At 33.9% G+C, this 18,731-nt stretch overlaps 1 protein-coding gene across 1 annotated transcript; it reads left to right on the top strand.

Annotated features, from left to right (window-relative positions):
• Positions 1-14,642: 14,642 nt before the first annotated feature.
• LOC18039925 (probable leucine-rich repeat receptor-like protein kinase At1g35710) lies at positions 14,643-15,899 on the top strand. The gene is made up of 3 exons (XM_024182538.1): positions 14,643-15,057; positions 15,356-15,429; positions 15,564-15,899. The coding sequence occupies exons 1-3, from the start codon at positions 14,643-14,645 to the stop codon at positions 15,897-15,899; spliced, it is 825 nt and encodes a 274-aa protein (XP_024038306.1).
• The last annotated feature ends 2,832 nt before the right edge of the window (positions 15,900-18,731 follow it).

The raw sequence follows: 18,731 nt of genomic DNA, 5'->3' as shown, positions 1-18,731 counted from the left end.
CATAAATAAAGTGTTTGATAAGTTCAAAACTTAAAAAACACTCATTGAAACACAAATTGGTAGAAAGATCAAGAGATAAAAAACTAATAATGAATTAGATTTTGCAGCAAAAGGTTTGATGATTTACATGCAATAAATAGGATAGCTAGGCACAAGATACACCTCAACAAAATGGTTTGCAGATGTATTAATGGGATATTTATGCACATTGAAAGCTTCCACAATCATTTTGCATAGAAGTTTTGCAACAACATTTTACTTGGTGAATTGAAGTCCTTCAACTTGTATTGACTCAAGACTCCAATTCAAATATGGTCTGGAAACCAGTAGAGTATTCCAATTTGAAGATATTTGGTTGTTTTGTATATGCATATACAAAGCCAAAAAAAAAAAAAAAAAACTAGAATCAAGAGCTTTGGAATATGCATTCCTGAGATATTCATATGGGATCAAAGTATACAACCATCGATGTACAGACTTGAAGAAACTTAAGTGTATCATAAGCAAAGATGTGGTCTTTAATGAATCAAGGATGGTTCAAAAGACATCTACATCTGATACAAAAACCAAAGAGGAAGAAATTAAGCCAGAGAAAACATGTAGAGGTGGAGCTAACAAAGCCTGAGCTTGATTTGATTGTCATCAGAAAACTTGGCACACCAATATGCTTCATTTAAGTGTCATTAAGCCGTCTCTTGGAAAATTTAAATATGTTGCCGTAAAAATCTTGTCAACTGGTAAAATAAATTAATGGGGGCAATATACTAAATATAACATAGAATTTAATGTCATTCAACATTTGGCCTATGTCCACGAGCAGGAATTTAAAGCTTTCACTATAAAAAAATGAACCCTTCTTTTGTTGTTATAGACACCTCATCTTTTGTGTACTAAGACAGGCGTTATATATATATATATATATATATATGGTTCTACTGATAACAAAGAATTCTAATCCAAACACTTTTATGTCATCTTTATTACTTCAGATTCAGATAATCCATAATATTATCTTCTATGGATGATAGCACAACTTATTTATATCCCTATCTCTTTGAATCAAGCTTCTAAATCCTTCCACGTTTAGAGCTGGGGGTTGAATCATGGTCTCACAGACTTGTGGTGATTTGAACTTTTTCGCACCATCTTTTACATAGTCCATGATCTTGCACCTAGTCCATGGACTTATGATTTTGTTGCAGAACTAACAGTCTCTGTTATAGATTCAGTGGTTCTGCTGCAAGCTTTATGGGCTTTATGGACTCTGTTGCAGGACTGATGATCCCACTGCATGATTCATGACACTAGCATTTCTTCCTACTGCAAGATTCATGACACTAGCATTTCTTCCTACTGCAAGATTCATGACACTAGCATTTCTTCTTTGATTTTTCATAACTCTGCTGTAGGAATTATAATCTTCCCTCAAGATTCCTCTACATTTTTTCTTTGAATTTTCATGATCATGCTGCAGGATTCATGATGTCAGCCTTTCGTCTTTGACTTTTCACATTTCTTATAATAACAAAATCTTATGATCAGATGGATGTGACATTGAAGCAACTGATGATGAGTGTCGAATTTGTTCATAAAGTTGGCAGTTGTCTATTAGAATGACAGAACAAATGCATCTTAAAATTTCTGACGAACATCTCAATTACATATCATCAGCTTTTCAAAATGTATGAAATTTTATGGATCGTTTATTGGGTGAGCTGACACGGCTTAAGTTACCTACAATGCAACTGTATCAAAAATATCTCGCTCACAATATTCCATTAGCAAAACTTGCCTTTTCAAGAAATTTCAATCCGAAAACTGCGAAAACAAGGATTGATTGATCGATGTGGTTTGTTAATCCTTGAATGTGTTTCATTAACGGTATTAAGTTACCTTTCATTGAAGCTGTTTTTCAAATGGTCAATGTTTCCGTATCAAAAAATATTTTTAGAAGTTCCCGTAGAACTTTGACTTCAATTTTTCGCGTGCATGAGTCACACTTAAAGTTTTAGTCATTAAAAAAATACTGCAATAAAGTGGAGGTGATTATTCAATGAAGAGTCGTGCTAGGTGTCTCGAAGGGCGAGAGAAACGGCATGCTACCGTTTCTTTCACCACTATCACGCGCCCTTCCAGACAAAAAAATAAAATAAAATAAATAAATAATAATAAATTAATAAAAAATAATAGAGAAATGTTGAGAAATCGAAAACTCTATCAGCTTATCCACTCTCACCCACTCCCCTCCGTCCTCGTCATTTTCTTCCTTCTCTCAACAGTAATATTGCTGATGACGACACAACCACCGCCGACGACACGGTCATCGCCCAATTAGTCAATCCATTTCTTGTATAAGCGACTACCATCATCAGGATTTAGAAGAGCCTGGATCTCTTTAGCGATAACTTCAAAGAGCCCCATGCAGGGTGAAATAGCACTAAGTGTATAAGCAGCAACTTTCATCTTCTCAAACGGAGTTTCAATTTTCCCAAGAACTTTTTCTCCCTCAACTTTACCTGAAGTCGTTAATGGTAAAAAGTCAGTGCATTTGATTGTTGCATTGTTGGTAATGATCTCTTCTAGAAGTTCAAAGCCCCATTCCTGCACAAGGGATTCCTTAAGTTTATATAAATAGATGTACATGTCTAATAAGAAGTAAGATTTTCTCTAAATTTCATTGTAGCTGTGGCACCACATATTTACTACTGTTGAACTTCTTGCATTTATGTTGAATCAAACAGAGAACTTGGTAGTACATTTCAGCAGACAAAAATTCAATTAATTGCTTTTATTTTTTTAATTTTTCCCCTGAATTAGCTTATGGATTCAATTAATGGACATGCTTAACTATATTAGCTTATCCACTCTCACCCACTCCTGGAAGAGAAGCTCAGAAGAAATGTAGTTTTTTTGTTTCTAAGTAAAGTGGGAGATTTGCGTAAAGAAGCTCAGAAGGAGTGAAGAAGCTTAGAAGAAAAGGGTAATTTTTTGTTTCTAAGTAAAGTGGCGACGTTTTGGCTGCAGCAGATATTTTTATCCCCACATGTTGCCATAGCTTTTTGCTTTATTTATGTTTTCTTCGTGAGGCAGAAATTTTTTTTTATTATTTTTTTTATCTAGAATGACGCGTGATAGTGGGGGGAGAAACGGCAGCACGTTTCTCTCGCCCTTCTCTCGTCATTCTAGCCATTAAGCATTTTCCTTATAATATACCGATAGAAAGCAAATATATGAGCCACGAAGGTATGGAAGAATGCCAAAACCAAATCCTAAGTTTACTACGTGAGGGCATGAGTCCCATGCAAGCCATGCATGTGCTGATATTGTGAAGATACGTGCTGGAGCTGGATCCATGATCTAGGGATAACCTTATCAACGATTGTGCAACGATTAAGGAGGGAAGCTAAAACACGGAAGTTGTTTTCGATTATCTTTCGGTTTCGAAATATTAGCTAACTTGTTATTTTAATATTCGTTTATTCAGCTGTGATTGTGGGTTGCAAACCAAAGTCTTTTTATTATAAATAAGCTCCAGAATATGAATAAAGGCATTGAGAATTCAAACTACAATTGTTTGGTCCTTTCTAGCCATAAGCAAAAAAATATCACTAGCATTACTCGTAATCATTGCCTGCATCTGATTGGGACCTAACATATACAAGCGCGTGCGCGCGCGCGCACACACACACACACACACACACACACACACATATATAAGGGAGTAAAAAAATTTTAGAATACATCAAAATAACACTTCAACTATACAATAAATTAATAATACTATATCATGTATTCATTTGTTTTGAAAAATTAACATATAAGTGATAGTTATATTAAATATAAGGGCCTTGTTATCTTACATAATAAAGTTACTTACATTAAGTAAATATGGTATGTTAGATTATACTAGTGAAATCCGACGGATGGATATTAATTGCACAACTAAAGATAATAAGTGGGCAACCATGAAGAGGGCGGTGCATGTAAGAGAGATTGTAACATTTTTCAATCTTTGGTTTGATATTCTGGACGAAAATGGTTTGCCGTTTCTGGAGAAAACGGTTAACCATTTAATTCCAGAGAGCATGTTTTCTGTTCTAGAGAAAACGGCTAATCGTTTGGAGAAAACGACTAACCGTTTATTTATAGAGAGCAACTTATTTGACATTCTGGAATAAAACGGCTCACCGTTTTTTAGAAAACGGCTAACCGTTTATATCCAGAGAGCGTGTTTTTGCGTCAACTGGAAAAATGGTTAGCAAGCTTGAAAATTTCATATGTCAATCGATGCAAATTCAAACCAAAAGAGTGTCTTTGAAGAAGTATCATTTCTAATGGTTGTATTCTTTTAAAATTAAACTTCTTCTTCATTAAAGAGACACACAATTAGATCAATATCAGATTTTGCAGATTTCATATATGTTCTAGAAATACAATCTTATTTGCTAGAGATTGTATTCAGGATTTGATATATCATGGGGGTAATTTGCCATTAAAACTCTATAGCAAATCAAGATTGGTGAGGTCAAATAAAACCTTAAAGGAAAGTGTGCAAACATGTCTCAAATCCTAAGAAATTTTTCTTTGTTCTTTGCCTCCATATTAGGAAATTCACCAACAATCTTTAAGGTTTTATTCTCATTGCAAATGGAGGCTGAGAAGAGTTTGACGTCATTTTTTAATCCTAGTGTCCATCTCGATCGTTTTGATGGAACTAATTTCACTCGTTGGAAGGGAAAATTGTTCTTTCTCCTTACTGTTCTTAAAGTGGCATATGTTCTTGATCCGAAATTGAAACCATTTCCAGAACCAAGAGAAGATGATACCGAAGTTGTTAAGGCTGCAAGGAAACGTCGTGAAGATGATGAATTGATGTGCTGGGGTCACATACTCAATACACTTTCTAATAGGTTATATGATCTCTACAATTCTATGACTTTTCCAATGGAAATTTGGAATGCTCTTGAGTACAAATACAAAACGGAAAAAGAAGGTACTGACAAATTCCTTGTCTCTAAATATTTTGAATTTACTATGGTAGACACAAAATCCATTCTTGATCAAATACATGAGTTATAAATTATTGTTGCTAAGTTTTGAGAGTTAAAAGTTGAAATTTCTGAATCATTTCAAGTTGGGGCTATCATTGGTAAATTGCCTCAAAGTTGGAATGATTATAGTAAAGAGAACATAACTTTAGAAGAATTGCAAAAACACTTGGTAATTGAAGAAAAGACTAGGTCTCGCGAATCCAAGGATAAGCACGATTCTACTAAAGTTAATGTTTGTTGAAGCTAGTAAATTCTCAAAGAATTTTAAAGTAAAAAATGACAAGAAATTCAAGAAGTCCAGCACACAAAAATTTACTGGAAATTGTTTCTTTTGTGGTAAGAAAGGCCATCGCCAAAGTGATTGCAGATTCAAGAAGAAAAAGGAATAAGTGAATTCCCATAAAGCCAATTATTATTGAAAACAAATCTGAAGAGATTTGTGCTATGGTTTCTGAAATACAAATTGGCATGATTACCGAAACCAATATGGCTGAAACTAAGTCCTATGATTGGTGGCTCGATTCGGGTGCAACAATTCATGTTTGTAATGATAAGAAATTTTTCTTATCATACAAAGAAGAAACGGAAGGACAAATGGTTCTCATGGGGAACAATAATGCAGCCATAGTAGCAGGGAAAGGAGTAGTTGAGATCAACTTCACTTCTGGAAAGAAAGTCACATTGTATAATGTCTTTCATGTACCTTCCGTTAGGAAGAATCGTATTTCTGCTAGTTGTATGTGTAAGCATGGGCTTAAGGTTGTGCTTGAGGGTAATATTTGTATTATCTCAAAGAATGGATTATTTGTTGGGAAAGGGTATTCTTGTGATGGAATGTACAAACTCAACATTAATAATAATAATATCAACTTAGCTTATATTGTTGAGTCTTGTGATGTTTGGCATGCTAGATTAGCACATTTGAATTTTAGATCTTTAAAATACATGTCCAAGCATGGTTTGATTAATTACAATGATGTTAAAGGTCGTAAGTGTGAAATCTGCATCCAAGCTAAATTAACTAAGAAACCTTTTCCTAAAGCCGAACGAAATACTCAAATATTGGATTTAATACATACCGATATTTGTGAGTATAATGACGTTTTAACAAGAGGAGGTAAGAGGTACTTTATCACTTTTATTGATGATTGTTCTAGATACACTTATGTGTATTTACTTAGAACAAAAAATGAAGCTTTTGATAAATTTAAAATTTTCAAAGCTGAAGTTGAGAACCAAAAAGATAAGAAAATCAAAATGGTTCGTAGTGATAGAGGTGGTGAATATTTCTCAATTGAATTTAATAATTATTGTGAAGAATTTGGAATCATTCACCAAAAATCAGCTCCATTTACTCCTCAACAAAATGGTTTGGCTGAAAGGAAGAATAGGATCTTCACGGATATGATAAATTCCATGATCCTTAATGCAAAACTACCAAATAATTTGTAGGGGGAAGCATTACTCACTGCATGTCATATTCATAACAGAATTACATCTTTGAAAACACATATATCTCCTTATGAAATTTAGAAAGGAAGAAAACCAAACTTGATGTATTTAAGGGTCTGGGGTTGTTTAGCTTTTTATAAAATACATGATCCTAAATCATAAAAGTTAAGTGTTAGAGGTATAAACAGTGTTTTCGTAGGATATGCTGAAAATTCCAAGGCTTATAGGTTGTTAGATTTAGATTCTAATGTAATTGTAGAATCTAGAGATTTTGAATTTATTAAGAATAAATTTCAACATGATTCCAATATTGAATTAGAATCAATTATTGATCAACCATGTGTTAATACTCTTGTTACCTCCACTAACAATAATAAAACGAAAGAGTCTATGATATCTTTCGAACTAAGGAGGAGTCAACGTGAAAAGAAATAAAAGAGTTTAGCTCCGGATTTTATTTCATCACAAGCACTATTCTTCTTGGTTGAAGGGGATAGAAAGAATGTACTTAACAAAGTACCATTGTTGTTAAATATTGAAAAAGATCCAAAGACATTTAACGAAGTTATGTTTCTAGAGACGTTTCTTTTTGGAGAGAGGCGGTAAATGATGAAATGGATTCGATTATGTCGAATCAAACATGGGTCTTGGTTGATCTTCCTCTTGGATCTAAACCAATTAGCAGCAAATGGGTATTTAGAAGAAAATGCAATAGTGATGGTTCTTTGCAAACTTTTAAGGCTAGATTAGTAGCCAAATGGTTTAAGCAAAGAAATGGTATTGATTATTTCGATACATATGCTCCGGTAGCAAGGTTAAATTCTATAAGAGTGCTATTTGCAATTGCTTCATTGAACAATTTGTATGTGCATCAAATGGATGTTAAAACCACTTTTCTTAATGGTGATCTTGATGAAGAAATCTATATGGAACAACCTGAGGGATTTGTTTTGCCAGGAAATGAGAAAAAGGTATGCAAGTTAGTCAAATCACTTTATGGTTTAAAGCAAGCACCAAAACAATGGCATGAGAAGTTTGATTCAGTAATTTTATCTCATAGTTTTAAGCATAATAATGCTGATAAATGTATATATTTTAAATTTACGAATGATTTTGGTGTGATTATATGCTTGTATGTTGATGACTTGCTTATCTTTGGAACAAATATGTAAGGAGTAGATGATACAAAGAAGTATTTAACTTCAAAATTTAAAATGAAAGATCTTGGTGAAGTAGATATTATCTTAGGTGTCAAAGTGAAGAAACATAGTGGGGGTTACTCGTTGTGTCAATCTCATTATATAGAGAAAATGCTTCTTAAATTCAATTATTTGAAATTTAAAGAAGCTAATACTCCATATGATTCTAGTATTAAATTACTAGAGAATTCAGGCCGAGTAGTAGCACAACTAGAATATGCTAGTGCTATTGGTAACTTGATGTATGCTATGCATTGTACGAGGCCTGATATATCATTTGCAGTTTGCAAAATGTCAAGATTCACGAGTAACCCTAGTGTTGAACACTGGAAAGCAATTGGTAGGATACTTGGTTATCTTAAAAGGACCATTAATTTGGGTTTGTTTTATAATGATTATCTTGAAGTACTGGAAAGATATTCAGATGCTAGTTGGGTAACCAATACAAGAGATAATAAATCCACTTCTGGTTGGATTTTTACAATTGCTGGAGGAGCGGTTTCTTGGGCTTCAAAGAAACAAATGTGCATAACTCATTCAACAATGGAAAGTGAGTTTATAACACTTGCAGCTGCAGGCAAGGAAGCAGAATGGCTGAGAAATTTGTTGTTTGATATAATGTTGTGGCCACAACCGATGCCATCTATTTCTTTGTACTGCGATAGTGAAACTACATTGTCTAGAGCTTATAATAAAGTGTATAATGGAAAGTCTAGACATATTAGCTTGAGACATGAATATGTGAAACAATTAATAGCAGATGATGTTATTAATATTGTTTATGTTAGGACTAATAAGAACCTTACAGATCCTTTAACAAAAGGTCTTTCAAGAGACTTAGTTAAGGATATATCTTTTGGAATGGAATTGAAACCTTTACATAATAAAGTCACCAACGACGGTAACCCAACTATGTAATAGTTGTACCGCTACTCAATAGTTAAATGGGTAATAACAAGTTGTTGTTATGTGACTGGTTTGGCATCGAGTAATAAATAATCTCATTCAAGATATTCGGTGCAAATAGCTGCAAGGTTGAGGTTGAGTATTTACTCTTAATGAAGTTCAAGTCTTATAGTAGCTAAAGACATGATTTGAAACTTCACCTAAGTGAACATAAGAAATGGTGTCATTTCTAACAAGGTCATGGTTTAATCTTGTAAATATTCATGAATCCAAGATAGAGCACAAGACCGGAATAGTGCTAAATATTGGAACGCAACTTTGAAATATGGGATAGCTTATATGTGATGTATCTCCAGTATTTACTTAAGAGACAAAGTTTAATGCTTAGCACACTATTGTCTTGTAGATGCTTTGATAAACACTCACTAATTAAAGGTTAAAATCGAAAGATACATTTTTGTATGTATAAGTTTATTATTAATAAATCTGAAAAATATTACAATCTAGTGGGGATTGTAAGAGAGATTGTGACATTTTTCAATCTTTGGTTTGATATTCTGGACGAAAACGGTTTGCCGTTTCTGGAGAAAACGGCTAACCGTTTCATTCCAGAGAGCATGTTTTTTGTTCTAGAGAAAACGGCTAACCGTTTGGAGAAAACGGCTAACCGTTTAATTCCAGAGAACATGTTTTCTATTCTAGAGAAAACGGCTAACCGTTTGGAGAAAACGGCTAACTGTTTATTTACAGAGAGCAACTTATTTGACATTTTGGAATAAAACGGCTTACCGTTATTGAGAAAATGGCTACCCGTTTATATCCAGAGAGCGTGTTTTTACGTCAATTGGAAAAACGGTTAGCAAGCTTGAAAATTTCATATGTCAATCGATGCAAATTCAAACCAAAAGAGTATCTTTGAAGAAGTACCATTTCTAATGGTTGTATTCTTTTAAAATTAAACTTATTCTTCATTAAAGAGAGACACACAATTAGATCAATATCAGATTTTGCAGATTTCATATATGTTCTGGAAATACAATCTTATTTGCTAGAGATTATATTCAGGATTTGATATATCTTGGGGGTAATTTATCATTAAAACTCTATAGTAAATCAAGATTGGTGAGGGCAAATAAAACCTTAAAGGAAAGTGTGCAAACATGTCTCAAATCATAAAAAAAATTTCTTTGGTCTTTGCCTCCATATTAGTAAATTCACCAACAGTGCAAGTTTGGGTGATTGAACCCCGCTCTATGAGAGGTAAAAAAATGTCAAAGCTTTAAGATACTACACAAGCCCAGGCAATTAAGATGCCGACATAATCATTAATAAATTTTCTTCTTTCTCAGTTTCCATTCTCATTAATTAAATTAGCTTAAAAAATAAGGACTTACTCTTTTACATCTATCACGGCCATCATCAATGAAACATTAGACACAACCATGGTGCCACTTTGAAGCACTCTCTTTCAACCGCTCCTTTGGAGGCGGTATTGGGACTAGGAGTCAGGAAATTAAATTTGAAAGATTATAATCGGGTTGGTGGACAAGCAATGAAAGGCACAGAGGAAACGATGAATGAAGAATATCTGCACAAAAAGACAAAGGACTGCCGGAGTGTCGGACGGATTAAGCTGAGGATAAAAACACAATATTCTTTTCCTTTTTTTTTTTGAACGGAAAAACACAGCATTCTTGGTATCGCTGATATTTGCTAAATGCAAACTTCTAAATCGTTTTAGGCTTTACCGAGGTTAGTAGAAGGGATTAAAGCTACATTGATTATTTTTGTAACCGGGTTTCAACCGATCAAACCAGTTCTACCAAACACAAGTGGCGCAATATTGTCGATTTCATTAGTCTAATCTAGCGGACCATATTTGCCCGCTTATTATCTTTTGTTATGCTATTAATCTCCATCTGTCCAATTTCATTAGTCCAATCTAACGGACCATATTTACTTAATGTAAGTAACTTTATCATGTAAGATAACAAGGCCCTAAATATAGTTATATATGTTACACAACGTATGTCACTCAGATTTAAATAGTATTAAGGCTCTATTAAAATTTAGATTTGTAATGTTAACATTTTCCGAAGTAATTTAGGATTGTTTGCCCACCTTTTTGAGATGTATATCCAATATTTTAATGTGTGGTGGAATAATGACAGCTCTAATATATAGATTATTGGTACGGTAGCATTTTTTTTTTAGTCTGAAATCTGAATGGGTCTGAATTTGGCTGAAGTGTAAATAGATTTGAATGCATATATCTTAATAACATATTTGTTTTTCTTTGTTTAATATCTAGATGTAAATGTTAAGTTGAACATCTGAAATTTTGAAGTTATATATTTATTAAAAATACTTATATTTATTGGTTGAATATATAACAAGTTGTAAATAAATCATTTGATTAGTTAAACAAAATTTGATAATGTGACACATTTTTTTTTTTTTACATTAACATATCATACTTATAATGTTATTTTTAGTATATTATATTGATATTTTTTCTTGTTAATTAAATAAATCAATCAAGAATTTTTTAATCATTTGAATTAAAATTAATGTATTAAATAAAATTCAAAATCGATTATAAAAATAGTAAACATAAATGTAAAGTGATGGATTTATTATAAAACACATTCATCTAAAAATTAATTATGTTTAAAATTCTCATTAACCAAAAAACTAATAGCGGAACACATGTATATAACAAAAAAAAGATAAATAAAAAATAATAAAAGGATAATTTATATAATAGGAAATAAATTTATTTAATAAGGGTATTAATGAGAGAGAATATTAAAATTCCATTTAGATGTTGTCATTAAGACAAAAATCAAAATATTTAACTTTTTCTATTCAAGCTTGATATTTTATGACATAAGAGATAGAAAACAAACAAAATAAAAACTGTAAATATCTTAAAATAACTAAGATTCAGACTTCAGATAGAAAACAAACAACCCCTAAGTCTCTAATTGGATCATCCCGTACTCATCGTTGTACTCCATGATAATTTTTAACAGTGTGTTTTACTTATATTTATCTTTTCTAAGTGAAATGATACCATTTCTAATTGAAAATAATAAATTTACTTGTAAAATTTCAACCAAAACTTGCTAAAATTTTCACTCAGTTGCGCTCAATACATTTCAAGTTTTTGACGGATGCTTTAGTGTAAGTAACAAAAAGTCACAATGGTTGTAACTTTAAACGTAAAAGCTTCAACTTTGAAGGTCTTAGAATAAGATTAAAATTTATTTTCATTCATTGATACCTTGGTGTCACTAATAAAAATTCCAATGATCTTTTTCTTGAACTTAAACGCTTCAATATTGGAGGTCCTCGGTTTGAGTTCTATCTGAAACATGATTACAATTACTTTGTTTTTATTACTAATACCTTAATGTCATAGATTCCTGACGTCTAACTTACAAATACTATAATATTAGTAATTTGTAGTGCTTATATGTTAAATACAGAAAATGATTCATATGTATGAAAATACTGATACTTTTTAATGAAGTGTCACAAACCAAATGTCAGTAAAAATTATTTTTCTAATAGTGCAAAATATTTGAGTTTGAATGATTGTCCTACAAATTCGATCGGATTGTGTTTGAATCAGGTTCGACAATCCACTTGGATTGGTAAAAGAAAAAGAGAAATTAAAAAATTAAATTAAAAGCTAAGCTATCATATGTAAAACAAACTGCCCAAAACTAGTTATCGGGAACATTTCTTCACAATAATTAGGCTGGAGCTAGCAAATATCAATTCATATTAAATGGATTCACATGATTTTCTTTTAGTTTTTCTAGGGACTAGGTCTTATATTAGAAGTTTCAGAAATAGAATTATTTACTCAACCCAATTGATTCTACAATTCCTTACAATAATTCAACAGAAAGAAAGCACAACAGCCTCTTTTCTCTTCAATTCCTTTCCATCCACCTAAAAAGTTGGAGCTTAAGAAATCTGGAGGTGCTTCATTTGAGTAGTAACAAACCTAGTGGTGTGCGATCTCAAAGAAATCGAGAATCTAAAAAAGTCTAACCTGGTTGACTGTTTACCATAACAACCTATTTGGCCTATTCTTCAACCCTGTTTCGGTTAACAAACCTTAGAGTTTGAGTCTTGATTTAAACCGGTTCAGTGGCTCAATTCCACGAGAAATAGGGAAGAATTTCTTCTTTGGCTTTTCACGTTTTTTAATAATAACAAAGTCTCATGATCAGAGGATGTAACACTGAGCCAACTGATGATGAGTATCAAATTTGCTTGCAAAGCTGGCAACTGTCAATTAGAATGACATAATCTTTATCATTCCACCACATCTTAAAATTTCGGACAAATATCTCAATTACATATTAGGAGTTTTTCAAATGTAAGAAATTTTATGGATGGTTTATTACGCGACCTGACACGGCTTGAGTTATCTACAATGCAACATGTGTATCAAGAATTTCTCGCAAACAATACTCTATTAGCAAAACTTGCTTTTTCAAGAAATTTCAATTCAAAAACTTCGAAAACAAGGAAAGAATTTGGTTGATCGATCGCTGTGGTTTGTTTAATCCTTGCATGCGTTTCATTAACGCTATTAAGGTACCTTTTATTGAAGCTGTTTTGGTCAATGTTTGCTCATCAAAAAACATTTTTAGAAATACCTGTAGAACTTTGACTTCAATTTTTCATGTGCATGAGTTACAGTTTAAGTTCAAATCATTGAAAAAATACTGCAATAAAGTGAAAGTGATTATTCAATAAAATGGAAGTAGTGGAATAATTTTCAAACTTGAACTGTAAATTAGCTAAAGCCAGTGTGACTTTGTCAGTGAGGAAATATAACAAAATGTGTTTTCACTCTTTTCAGTTCTATGTATAATTTTGATTAAAAAAAAAAACCAACAAATGCATTTAATTTTTTTTAAAACATTACATCATAAACATCATTTTTCTTGTGTAAAACAAGGTTAAAAAACACTATTGATAAACAATAGCAAAAGCTCCCTAAGTAGCCGAGTGTTGTAATAATTTGTGTGGCTAAAGCCAGTGTGTTATTGTCTCAATCCATGATCTACCCCTCTAAAATCCTGAAGGCCCCGCCCCAAAAAATGAGTGGAGAACTTTGCTTTACGAATGTAAAGAGAATATAGTTTGGATTCGGTCAAAAGGTATGAAGCTTGATTTATTCATTTCAAAATCAAAACTGTCTGATGCTTTAATTTACTTTCTTCTCTTTTTCTTCTGCAACTTTTTTAAAACCGCGTTTCGGAAAGCCTAAAAAAAAAAAAAGATTGGGTAAATGAAATCTCATGAAACACGAATATGTATATTACATAAGAAAACCTTTTCATTGTAATCTATCAACTAAAAGTTAAGTAATTTACTACTTCTTAATTTTATTCTTAGCTGTCCTCAAGACCTTAGCCGAGAGGTATCAAGTGGATTTAATTAGATGACCACCGAAATTTGAATCCTCAAAAAAAATAAGGGTTTAAAAAATCGATTTTGGTTACCTGGTACTCATACCTTTTACAAAACAATAAAAAATTCTTGGCCAGAGCACAGTCATTTACCTTCAACCTTGGCCGAAATAATCTTAAAGATGGTGTCTGCCTTCTCAAAAAGTCGAACCACTTTCTGCTTAATAGGAAAAGTGATTCACTATTCAATTTGCGGGCGGTTTAAATAGAAAGACAATTGTTTTATAGAAGTCTCTACACTTGTCAAAAGAAGAAAAAAGGTGCATGTGACCAAAAAAACAAAAAATAATAATGTAATAATATCATTTGGACTCGGTCTAAAGGCACATCACGATTGATTTATTCATTTCAAAACTGTAATGTTATTGAACCACGTTAATGAAACATGAATTATGTATATACGAAATAAAAAAGGCTTGTGCTTTCTCCACAAAATTATTTAAGTGGGTAGAGTTTAGTCACCCGCAAGTTTGTTCATGAAAAAATTGCAAAAGTCATTATAGCTTGAACCTAGCTTTGTTGAAACCATCTTAAACATGGCGTGTGCTTTCTCCAATACTTGCAGAGCAGTCATCGTATTCATATGGGCTGCCCTTACTCCTTTGATAGTCCATGTTGCATCTGCTACCAATATTAGTATTCATGTTGCAGCATCTGAAATAGAAAGACAAGCTTTACTCAACGGCGGCTGGTGGAAGGACAGGATTCCCCACAATACTTCAGATCATTGCAATTGGGTTGGTATTACTTGCGATTATAAAGGAAGTATCACCCACATAGAGTTAGTGGAATGCAGTATCAAAGGGGAACTTGGCAGCCTCAACTTTTCTTGCTTTCCAAACCTGCAATATCTCAATCTTTGGAACAATAATCTATCGGGAAGCATTCCACCCCAAATTGGTTCTCTTTCGAATCTCAAATACCTTAATCTGCGTTGGAATAATCTTACAGGTGAGTGAGTTACCAAATAATTATTGTAGCTAGCTAGCCTAGCTGTATGTTTGATTTATATTCGTTGAAAAATAATCATTGACACTTATTCGTCCTTTAATCAATCACATTGCAGGAACTATCCCAAAATAAATTGGGAGTTTAAGAAATCTGGAGGTGCTTTATTTGAGTAATAACAACCTCCACGGTGAGTTACCAATTAATTTTGGTAGCTAGCTTGCCTAGCTATATATTTAATTTATATTCATCAAAAAACAATCATTAATGTTCATTCTTCCTTTAATTAATCTCATTGCAGGTACTATCCCTACAGAAATTGGGATCTTTAGAAATCTAGAGGAGCTTTATTTGCCTAGTAACAAACTCAATGGTGTATTACCTCAAGAAATCGGGAATCTAAAAAGTTTAATCTGGTTGTCTGTGATGTATAACACATTAGGTGACCTATTCCTTCAACCCTATTTCGTTTAACAAATCTTGAGCGTTTATTTCTTGGTTGCAATCAGTTCAATGGCACAATTCCACGAGAAATAGGAAATCTAAAGAATTTGACGCATTTGTCTCTCATAACTAACAAGCGAACCGGAGCCATTCCTTCAACTCTAGGTCATTTAACCAGCTTGCTGTATTTGGATCTCAGTTCTAACCAACTCCACAGCTTCATTCCACTAGAAATAGGGAATTTTAGTGCTCTAGAGGAGTTAGACTTATCTGATAACAAAATACGAGCTCTCCAAATTATCCAACCTTCAATATCTCAATCTTTCATCAAACCTACTTTCAGGCCAAATACCTTTTGCAATTGGAAAACTCTTCAACCTTGTGTCTCTAGACCTCTCTAAAAATAAACTTAGTGGTCCCTTTCCAACTGGGATTGGAACTACTCCACAATAGCTTGGATGGAACTATTCCACCAGAGATTGGAAAAATTTTATTGCTTCAAAACATGGACCTTTCTCAAAACAACCTTTCAGGTACCATACCTTTGACTCTCTGTTGTGTTTAAAGCCCTAACTATCAAGACTAAACCCACCCCAAGAACACTTAACTCACTGGTTTATAAACAAGAACCAACCAAGAAGAAATCAACACACTAAGAATCAAGAATAACAAATAGATCAAGCACAAAACACACACGAATTATAGTGGTTCAGCACCAAATGAATGATGCCTACATCCACTGGAAACAAGCTCTGCGATTTCACTTTATTGCTTTCAAGAGTTTACAGAGAACAAACACAAATGGAGATTACAAGTTTAGTCGAAACTCTGTCTCGCATTTCCTCTTTCTTGCTCTCTCTTTCTTTTCCGCTCTGTTCCCAAAACCCAGAACCCCAGCTCTTTATCAACTGATTCTGGATTCCTTCTCAGCGACTTTTCCCGCTAATATAACAGAATCAGCCTCAGTCACGTGCTTGCAATGTGTCTTGATTAAGCATGCTCAAAACGGCTTCTTTCTTAGTCGTTTAGAGAGAAACCAATTTCTTCAGCTCACGTGCCAGGCATGTGAGCTACTTAAACAAAGAACGACATTATGGCTCATGTCGGTTTTGTTTCAAATGCTTATTAGATGACATGTCATGCTAACACATACTCAACATATGACATGTCGTGACTGAGTATTTAGTTCATATTTCACAATCTCCACCTTGAACTCAATACTTCAGCTACTCTACAGAGCTTTCTTCCTCACGATTTGTAGCTTCAGTTCCTACAAATCCCTATTAAGTTCATGCATAGATTGAACTTAGCAGAGGGTACTGCCTTGGTCAGCATGTCAGCTGGATTCTCCTCTGTATTTATCTTTAGAAGCTTTACAGCTCCTCTGGAAACTTCAAGCCTTACAAAATGGAGCTTCACATCAATATGCTTTGTCTTCTCATGATGTGCCTGGTTTTTGCTGAGATGAATTGCACTCTGGCTGTCACAATAAACCTCAACTGAGTCTTGTTCAGCTTCAAGTTCAGTGATCATTCCCTTTAGCCAAATGGCTTCCTTAAGAGCTTCTGCAGCTGCTGTATACTCAGCTTCTGTAGTTAACAGAGCAACTACATTCTGTAATGTAGCTTTCCAGTTGACTGTACATCCCCCCAAGGTGAACAAATATCCTGTCAGTGACCTTCTCTTATTGAGATCCCCAGCAAAGTCTAAGTCTACATAACCCACCAAGATATTTCCTTTATTTCCAGTTCCACCATATAACAGTCCATCATCTGTAGTGCCCCTAAGATACCTCATTACCCATTTTACTACCCTCTAGTGGTCAATCCCTGGGTTTGACATAAACCTACTCACCACACTGAGAGCATGTGAAATCTCTGGTCTGGTTAGCACCATTGCATACATGAGGCTCCCTACAGCATTTGAGTAAGGGACTTTTGACATTTCTTGCTATTCTGCAGCTGTTTGGGGGACATATAGCTGCTGAAAGCTTGAAGTGGCTTGCCAATGATGTTTGGACAGGTTTTGATTCATTCATACCAAACCTGACCAGTACTTTCTCAATGTAATTCTTTTGAGTCAGAAACATTATTCCAGTCTTCCTGTTTCTGATGATTTCTACCCCAAGAATCTTCTTTGCAGGCCCAATGTCCTTCATTTCAAATTCATTGTTCAATAATCCTTTTAACTGATCAATCTCTGCCATGTCATGATATGCAATCAGTATATCATCAACATACAGCAGTAAGTAGATTCTCCTTCTCTCACTTATCTTCCTGTTATACACACAGCAATCATAGCTGCATCTGTTGTAGGAATGTTTCAGCATGAAACTGTCAAACCTTAGGTACCATTGCCTAGGTGATTGTTTTAAGCCATAAAGAGACTTCTTAAACAAACAGACATACTCCCTTTTGCCAGGCACTTCATACCCCTCAGGCTGATCCATTATAATCTTCTCTTGTAATTCCCCATGCAGGAAAGCTGTTTTGACATCCATCTGTTCAAGATGCATGTCTTGCACAGCCACAAGTGCAAGGATGACTCTTATGGATGCATGCCTCACCACTGGGGAGAAAACTTCAGTAAAGTATACACCTTCCTTTTGTGTGAAGCCTCTAGCCACTAACCTAGCCTTAAACCTCCTAGGTTCTACTCCAGGTATCCCTTCCTTGATTTTATATATCCATTTGCAGCTTACAACCTTTTTCTTTTCTGGCTTCTTAATCAACTCCCATGTTTCATTCTTCATGAGGGATTCAACTTCCTCATCCATTGCCCTTTTCCATTCCAGGCTATTCTTGCTTGTGATTGCCTCTTGATAAGTCTTTGGTTCATCATCATTGATCTCATGAGCAGCTGATAAAGCATAAGCAATTAAATCTGCAACTGCATACCTCTTTGGTGGTCTGATTGTTCTTATTTTCCTGTCATTTGCTAGTTGGTAAGTGTTACTACCACTCTCAGTTGATTATGATCCTTCTTCATCATAAGATCCGCCATCAACCTCTCCTGATTCTTCTGTTGTGGGTGTTTTAGACTTCTTATCTTCAGCATGCCCTACCTTAAACTGAATCTTATCATCTTCAGCTTCTGGATTCTTTTCTTTAAACTTAGAACTCCTTCTTTTGTTCAACATTTCAGCTTCATTGAAGGTTACATCCCTACTGATTATACACTTTGGAGGTTTGAAGTCAGTACACCATAATCTGTAGCCTTTGACCCCCTCAAGA

The sequence above is a fragment of the Citrus clementina genome, unplaced genomic scaffold (genome assembly GCF_000493195.1).
Source record: "Citrus clementina cultivar Clemenules unplaced genomic scaffold, Citrus_clementina_v1.0 scaffold_6, whole genome shotgun sequence".
In the NCBI taxonomy this organism is placed as follows: Eukaryota; Viridiplantae; Streptophyta; class Magnoliopsida; order Sapindales; family Rutaceae; genus Citrus; species Citrus x clementina.
The sequence above is the reverse complement of the archived record's forward strand: the minus strand, read 5'-3'. Positions and strand labels throughout refer to the sequence as shown.